Source organism: Cyprinodon variegatus, unplaced genomic scaffold, assembly GCF_000732505.1.
Source record: "Cyprinodon variegatus isolate N-32 unplaced genomic scaffold, C_variegatus-1.0 Scaffold809, whole genome shotgun sequence".
In the NCBI taxonomy this organism is placed as follows: Eukaryota; Metazoa; Chordata; class Actinopteri; order Cyprinodontiformes; family Cyprinodontidae; genus Cyprinodon; species Cyprinodon variegatus.
Window position 1 is genome coordinate 279,798 of NW_015151262.1, and position 8,879 is coordinate 288,676.

The 8,879-nt window shown below is 41.3% G+C and overlaps 1 protein-coding gene across 1 annotated transcript; it reads left to right on the forward strand.

Moving 5' to 3' along the window:
* The first annotated feature begins 824 nt into the window (after positions 1 to 824).
* On the forward strand, positions 825 to 7,569 carry LOC107098773 (very low-density lipoprotein receptor-like). The gene is made up of 20 exons (XM_015396616.1): positions 825 to 923; positions 1,498 to 1,753; positions 1,824 to 2,021; positions 2,175 to 2,390; positions 2,463 to 2,692; positions 2,817 to 2,946; positions 3,107 to 3,297; positions 3,385 to 3,571; positions 3,730 to 3,942; positions 4,012 to 4,195; positions 4,265 to 4,466; positions 4,634 to 4,798; positions 4,918 to 5,118; positions 5,595 to 6,138; positions 6,214 to 6,333; positions 6,428 to 6,529; positions 6,606 to 6,833; positions 6,903 to 7,260; positions 7,365 to 7,464; positions 7,546 to 7,569. The coding sequence occupies exons 1-20, from the start codon at positions 825 to 827 to the stop codon at positions 7,567 to 7,569; spliced, it is 3,948 nt and encodes a 1,315-aa protein (XP_015252102.1).
* The last annotated feature ends 1,310 nt before the right edge of the window (positions 7,570 to 8,879 follow it).

Below are 8,879 nucleotides of genomic sequence, written 5' to 3' on the forward strand. Positions count from 1 at the left end.
TATATATCATGTTACATGTATTTCTAATTTAATAGCAGTGAAATAAAGGAGTCATGAAATGCAAAGGCTTTGGGCCTCTATAATATTACATATCAACTACTGTATACTCAATATCTTTTGGCAATATTTAGGATTATAACTCATTGGTTTACATAATACATTTTTGTTTCAGCTCATACGCTTTATTTGTCCCTAAATCCCAATGAAAATAACCTGTTGTATATTCTACAGTTCTCTCCTGAAAGACATGTAAAAATCTGGATGACTCTAAATGTTGTACTTTTGAAAGCAGACAAAACAGAAGTTATTGCATTTGGACCAGAGCCTTTAAAAAAATAAGCTAATTATTCAGCCACTTGCCTGTGTACATTTGAATAAATATTTATTTATTGATATCCAGTTTAATCTTATTTGCAAATGCATACATATATATTTCAATTATTGGCTATTTATTTTTTGTTTTGTGGCAAATTGGGAATTCCATACCCTCCCACCAAACAGCATGAGCAGCTCCTCCCTTTACTCAGGTGTTCAATTAGGCTCAATTGGCCTCCCCTGGGGCCTTTATAGGAGGCCACAGTTGCATGTCCTGGTATCTGGTTTCTTTTGATTTGCCTGTGGCAATGGGTAGTTGGTTATGGCGATGTGTGGTTTTATTGGCGGTGTACCTTCAAGGTAAGATTTTTTTTTTTTTTCTTTCAGATTTATTTTTTTTTACAAATGGCTATACTTGTTCTTATGGTTGTCAATTAACTTTATTTTACCCTTTTATGTAGCTGAAGGAGTTCTTAAGCGTTGCCAAGTGGGCTATTATCTGTGTGGGGATGGCTCAGAATGCATCTCCCATAGATATGTCTGTGATGGGGATAAAGACTGTGAAGATGGTTCTGATGAACAGAATTGTGACTCTGCATGTGGTTCGGGTATGTTTTTAATGTTTGTGTTTAACTTAATCATGACACAACCTGAACATAATGATGCTTTAAATACTACAGATAATTAGGTTTTGATTAAAATGTTTGAATACATCAGTGGTATTCATAGCTCAACACCTCGGCCAGTGTTTTTCAACCCTGGTCCTGAAGGCATACTTCCCGCATGCCTTGGAGGTTTCCAAGCTTTCACACCCCTGGTATCAATTGATGGCAGATTGAACAGGGTTTGCTGAGCTGCAATCATTTTATTGACTATTGGAACAGGAAAATGTCAAACTCCACCCACCCCAACCATGCATGTAACAATTTAACTGGCTAATTCAACAGGTTTGCATATGAAACTAGAGTCAAAGATCTTGTGCTTTCCTTATAAACGGACATTTTTGCTTGGTCCATCTCCATACAAACTAGTTTCCAGAAACTATATTAACCTATAAAGACAACATGCTTGAGTCTTGCCTGCACTTCTAACTTCATGATTTGCCAGTAACATTTCTCCACTGAGATCACTAAAGTCAATCAACATCAGAAATATTTCTATTGGTCTTAAATGTCTTTAAAGGATAACTTTATCACCATTTTCAATATATCCCCTAAAACAGATCAGTTCCAGTGTGCCCATGGAAAGAAATGTATAGACAAGGACCAGGTATGTGATGGTGAGTCTCAGTGTCAGGATCGCTCGGATGAGGAAAATTGCCTGAAACATCCTGAAGACTGTGCTCACCACTGTGACGACAAGAGCCAGTGTCTACCTGCAAGCTTCATCTGCGATGGCGAGAAGGACTGTGTTGATGGCACTGATGAGGCAAACTGTGGTATGTGGATTGTGTTTAATCTCTTTGGCTCTATGGTGTCAAGTTTTCATCTTGACTGTTTGTTTCCCAGCTGACCATGAGAAGATGGGGGCAACTGAGAGTCCTGTACAGGTTCCCTCTGGACTGTCTCATCCTCTCAGGTGTGGTCTTGGCTCCCAGATGTGTGAAGACAAGTCAGACTGTGTCCATTACAGATACGTCTGTGATGGGGAACCAGACTGTGTTGATGGCTCTGATGAGAAGGATTGTTCTTCAGAATGTGGAAATGGTAAAGTTGTCAAACCTGTGTAAAGGCAAATATTGGCTGTGTGAGCCTCATTAAAGAAACTAGGATGAGGGGTATCTTGTTACAACTGCTCTCCCCTAATCCATTCCTTTTCTTGCCATCTTTGTCTGGGGGGGTATTTGATCCTTCCTGCAGACCAGTTCCAGTGTGCCCATGGTAAGATGTGTATAGAGAAAAGCAAAGTGTGTGACGGGGTACCACAATGTCAGGACCATTCAGATGAACTTGAATGTGCAAAGCGCATGGAGGGCTGTGCTCACATGTGTGACGACAACAGCCGCTGTGTCCCTGACAGCTTCCTGTGTGATGGGGAGAAGGACTGTGGTGATGGCAGTGATGAGGCAGCCTGTGGTATGTCTATATGATCTGACGATTTGTGACAAAGTTTTTAGCAAGAGTTTAATTTATTTGGCCTTCCTGTAGCTGATGTTAGGTGTAGCACTTCTGAATTTAAGTGCGTCAGTGGCCAGTGTGTTCTGGCCTCAATGCATTGTGATGGTCACCCTGACTGCTGGGACCGCTCTGATGAGGAGGGCTGCACCAAACCACCAGAGTGTACAACCAAACACCGCTGTCCACACAGCAAGGAGTGCCTGGTGCAGGAGTGGATCTGTGATGGTGACCAGGACTGCAAAGATGGCTCGGATGAAAAGGTAAGTGTTTAATAAATGACCTGAGTGGTCTCTTAAACCTGAATTTTTAGGACATCTTGCCAAGCTCTTAATTTGGCTTAACCTATATACAAACCATTGTCATTGTGATATTATCCTGCTTTAGGATTGCCCTGTGCTTCCAGTCAGCTGTGGAAGCTTCCAGTGGTTATGTAAATCAAAGACTTTGTGTATTCCTGGAGTCTGGAGGTGTGATGGCATGAGGGACTGTGATGACGGTAGTGATGAGACTGAATGTGAGTTTTGGGGGGTTGCAGTACTTTTAACGAACAAATCACTGAAGGTAAACGCAGTTTTAGGATGACTTTGCACAAGACAGGAGTGCCTGATGTATTAATATTTCAGCCGATAAAATGTTGCGCAATGCTTATTGTATGTTTACTATAAACTTGTAAGGTGGAACAAAAGCATGCCCTGCTTACAAGTTCCAGTGTGGAAACCAGGAGTGCTTGGAATCAGCTCTGGTGTGCAATGGTGTTACCAACTGTGCTGATGGTTCAGATGAGGGAGGCAGCTGCCAGATGGCCTGTACAGCTGATGATGACAACCGCTGCTCACAGGGTTGCTACAGCACACCCCAGGGACCGGTGAGGAGCAACTTTAACTGTTTAGATCTTCCCACCTTTACTTCAATAATGCATGCTGGATAACAGTAAAACTTTTTTTTTTTGTAGCGTTGTCTGTGTACAAAAGGGTACAGGCTTATGGAAGATAAGCACACATGTGCTGACATAGATGAGTGTGAACCCCAGGCACAACGTGTATGCAGCCATCTGTGTATCAATACACCTGGGTCATACCGATGTGAGTGCCATCCTGGCTTTATAATGGAGGCAGATGGATACCAATGCAAGATCACAGGTAAAGTATTTTCAGTATGCAATTTAGAAGGCTGTTCCAACATTAGTAAATATAAGCAAGACTTTTTTTTGGGGGGGGGGGGGTTCTAGTTTCCTTCATACAAGGGCTAGAATGCACAAAGCTTCTGCAAACATTCTTAGTAGCTGATCTCTTTATAGGTGAACCATTCCTGTTGATGTCAGTCCAAACTGAGTTGTACATGTATGGCCTGCGCAGTAGAAGCCTTGACATCTTGGCATCTTCTGCCCAAAAGGCGATCTTGTCTATAGACTATGACTGGAGGGACCAGAAAGTCTTCTGGGTCAGTGTGGACACAGAAACAATCAGGTGGTCTTCCATGGACCAGAAAACTGCAGGAATCTTGATTAAAGGTACTTGGTGTGGTCACTTGGTATTACAACTGACAGGAACAGATTTAAAGACTTGCCCTCTTGTTTCAGGTGTCCGGGCCGATTCTGTAGCTGTGGACTGGCTTGGAAGGAACCTATACTGGATTGATGGTGTGAATAGTCAAATAGTTGCTGTCAAACTTCTCAAAACTTCTGTCAAGTCATTGGACCAAAGTATCATCCTGGAGGAAGACTTGGATCAGCCTCGCTCTTTGGCTCTGCTACCACAAAAAGGGTTGGTGTTTTATTTGTATAAAGTCTTTAAGAATAAACTTTAGAGATGACATTCCTACTTGTCTTCTAGGTTAATGTTTTGGACAGAAATTGGTAACCTTGTAAAGATTGAACGTGCTGGAATGGATGGGTCTGAGAGAAAGGCAGTGGTAAACTCTAGCTTGGGCTGGCCAGGTGGCATTGCAGTGGATATGCTTTCAGAAAGGATTTTCTGGACGGATGAAAGGCTGGGTGCAATTGGTTCTGCCACACTGGATGGTGATGAAATTAAGGTGAGTGTTAAAATTACTTTCAGGCTTAACTGGAGACTTTTCACTTTTCCAGTAAAGGTTGGCTTAAAAGATGCTAACTGCATTAGATTTGCAAGATGGTGAGTTTTATTGTTATAACTTAAAACTATTCAGCAATTTAATTTGTACAAAAACATATCGTCTCTCAGGTCTTCCAGCTGAAGGAAACTACAAATCCATTTTCTGTGACGGTATTCAATGACCTGCTATTCTGGTCTGATGCAAAGAAAAGGGTAGTCCAAGCAGTTGATAAACTCTCTGGTAAGAACCGACAGGTTATACTGAAGAGACCAGGACAACCTTTTTCTGTGAAGGTGAGATTTTTACTACAGAAGTTAATGGTAGAATAAATGTGTAGGTGGATGCAAACCTTGGTGAACTGTAAATTGGTTTCACAAACTGAAGGTAAACTTTGGTAACACTTTGTTTCCAGATCATCCACCCTATAATTCAGATGGATACGGAGAGCCCTTGCAAGAAGATGGCCTGTTCCCATATATGCCTGTTGGCACCTAGACGCAAGGCTGTCTGCAAGTGTCCCCCTGGTCTTTCGCTGGCTGAAGATGGTCTGACCTGTTCCAGTCTAGTCAAATCGACATTCTTGCTGCTCTTGTCACCACCTACTGTGACAAAGGTGTGTTCTCTAGAAGTCTAAATGACAAATTTATAACATGTTGGGCCTTTTTTTTTTTTTTTGATTTTTAAATGGTTTAGTACTGGGCACCCAGGAAAGAATGGTGGTTGGCTAACATTCAGATTTATTTGAATAATGTCCATACAAAAGTGCTTTTACTTGATGGAGGAAAGATTTAAAAATGACTATGCATAATTGAATGTACATTGTAAACTTATCACTCTTGTTTAGCTGTCAGCTTTGTATTCCAATCTAAGGAATCAAATGTCTGCAAAACTCTGGGTTTGGGTCATTCCAAATCCAAGAGGAAAAACGGCTTCAATTGCTAGTTCAGTATAACCCTGAGGGCTTCCTTAGAACAAGGAATGTGGCTTGTTCCACTCTGTTCTTGTGCTTTCTCCACAATGTTACAATCTTAACTGGTGCAAGATGTTAGACTGCAGCACTAATGCAAACCCTCTCAAATTTTTCTGCAGATCTACTTGCAGTCCCAACAAGTGAATATAAAAGGCTGGCCTGAACACTTGGCATTACAGATCCCCAGCATTGGCGAGACGAGGCTCTTGGATTACAGCACTCGTGAGAACACCCTCATTCTGACGGGTGACGATACAACTTCAGTTAACTCATACAAGCTGAAAGACAAAACTTTAGTTGCTCAGGGCCAGCTTCTGAAACTGCTGGATGACCAAATCACTGCCGTGGCACTTGACTGGGTAACCCTAAATGTATACTGGAGCAGCAACAAACAGACCCGGCTGCATGTCACTTCAAAAACTGGGGCATACACAGCCATTCTCATTAAAGAGGGGCTCACCGGAGTGAGCTCTATTGCCCTTCATCCTCAAACTGGAAAAATGTGTTTTACTAATCTAGATTTAAAAGTTCCTGGCAAAAATGCTGCAATAGAATGTGCTCACATGGATGGTGGAGAGCATAAAGTTGTTTCTAAGCAAGCATTTCAGCCTGCATCTCTAGCCTTTTCCAGTAATGGGGATACAATCTACTGGGCTAACACAGGTACAACTTCTTGGAAGATAATGGATTTTTTTTTTTTCAAAGAATCTACATAAAATGACCTCTAAATTTGAACAGGATCAGGAACAATTGGCTTGATAAAGACTGATGGCTCTGGATATCAGGAGCTAGAGGCTGGTGCTGGTCTGAGTGCTGTGGCAATTGGGGACAACGTGCCAATCTGGATGACTGTTGATGGTAATATACATCTATAAGAGTTTGAGAAACCTACACACTTCATTTGTTTTAATGTCTCAATATAACATGAAAAACTTTTTATAATCATCCCCAGACATGACAAGACTATGGTACAGAGAAGATCAGCAACAGAAGCTATGGTTTGAGGTTGACTCAAAAGTAATGGACTTGAAAGCCTTTAAGTCCACCCAGTCAGGTAAGCGAACAAATTCCCATGGGATGCAGTGTCACCCATAAAATCTAAAATTCAGTTATGTTCTGTAAAATTTCAGGTTCCAACCAGTGTGCAAAAAACAATGGCAACTGTGAGCACCTGTGTCTTGCCACTCCATCAGGCCGGACATGCAACTGTGCCCATGACTTTATTGCAAAAGATGCAACCTGCAGCCCCAGTCAAATCTGCTCACCTGATACCAGACAATGTCTGGACCAAACCTGCCTGCCAGCTGAGAAATTCTGTGATGGTCATGCTGACTGCTCTGATAACTCAGATGAAAACTGTATGAATACTCTATTTTTATCATTACTCATCCTTAAGCGCTGAACTGAAACCTGGCTTTTCTTTTAAGGTTCTGGTGTTGAGCAGGGATCGGGAACCAAAGCAGCTTCTCCTAGAAGTCCTCAAAGCACATTGTCTCCTCATACAGTACCCCCAAAGGAGGGGAAAAACTCCCTGGAAGATGGCAGTGAGATCAGGAACTTGGAAGCTCAGCAGTGTGACCAGGATCTTTGCAATGGGAATGGAAAGTGTGTTGAAACCAATGGGGTCAGAACATGTGAATGTTTAGATGGCTACACTGGTGTCTCCTGCCAGGATGATGTGAAGAGCATGCAGGGCCCAATAATCTATGGTGCAGCGGGTCTATGTGGCATAATCGTCATCATTGCTGTGATGGCAGTGGTTCTCAAAAAGAATGCTGCATCAAGGTTTCTAAATTTGTTCTATATTGTCTTCCATGTAATATAGCAGCACAAGTTGTTGCAGATGTGACTCTTGTAGAAGTGTGACTAAAGTAATCTCTTAAATACAGGAGTACCCCAGAAGCAACAATGGATACCAGCATGTCTGACCTGGAGAAAAAAGTTGAATCACCCAGCACAAAGAATGCCCAGGCAGCTTCGGAGAAGGAGGTGAACATTGTGGAATCTAATGGTGGCTTGTTTAAGTTGCATTTAAGCTTGTGACTTATTTCTTTTTCTAATCTTTTGCAGGAACCAGTATCTTCTGTGGATTAAAGAAAATTAACTTTTAATAAACTGTTGGCATTTTCAATTTGCATCTGTTTCTTTCAAAGCATTAAACGGTCTTGACACTGCTAGCATTTGTAATTGCACACAGCATTTAATTGGTTTACATGAAATGTAGTTGGTTTAGGATTGAAGCAACTGGCAAACCAAAAAGAAAATATTAAAAGGGTTCCATAGACTTCAATGTATGATAGTAAATTGAATTATAAGTTAAATCTCATCATGCCCTTTAAAAGACTAGAATGTACCAGAAGTGCTCACTTAATCCAGGAACAAGGTCTAAAATTAACATTTTATTTTCTTTGCGTAATCCTAAATGCACACAACTGCGTGCCATCACCAAGTGTTTCAAGGGGTGAGGGTTGGCATTAATCAAGGTTGTACAGTAGAAGCTACAATTCATAGCTGTGTATATTGACTGGCTATTTGAGGGAAAAATTTAAATGACTGAGATCAAGCTAGGTGAAAAGGAGAAATTTGAATTTAACATAATTGTACCAAGTAGCTTGTCTGGTGGTTTTGCAGGAGGTTAACTTGAACTATAAAGTCAAACAAGTGGTTTAAAAGGTTTCCCCAATACAAATTCAGAATGTACAACACTGAAGCTGGACCACAGAATTAAAATTGGTAGGCAAACTAAAAGGGGTTTTTTTTTTTTTTTTTTTTCACAAGGATGTAATGTCTTTTAGCCAGCGTATGCCTGATGTCCCAGAATCTTCAAACACTGGCATACATGGTATGGTTTTATTTTTTTCCCCCAATTCTGGCCATATAAAGCATAACAAGTCCAACAGCCTAACTTATAACGCATGGCAGCGAAATACCACCAGCCAGTGTCCTGAGGGGGGGGGCAGCAACGCACCTGGCCTGCATAAAGATTTTATCCAGTATTACCAGTGGTCTTTGTAATAGGAATAATCGTACAAAATTGGTTTGTTTACCTCAACTCTTCATGTGATAAGTTATGAAGTTGCTCTTGATTGACCTAGCTGTTTACTGCCTGCAAAAGGTTTGCAAGTCTCAGCAGATTTAGCATGTCTGCTAGGAAGTTTGTTGGCCATAGGTGTGAACACAGGGAGGATCCATCACACTCACCTTCATGCTCACTATGATGGGGATGAAGTCTGGTATGTGAACAATCAGATAACTTTCCTGTAACTTAAGCTCCACATATGGCATACGCTCCCATATGTTGGGAAAGTTTGAATATGCTCAAAATTTCTTGACATATTTGCTGTATGACGTGTTTCGGCGTGCTCATAACTTATACACAACATTGCTTATCCGTTTGCCAGCAT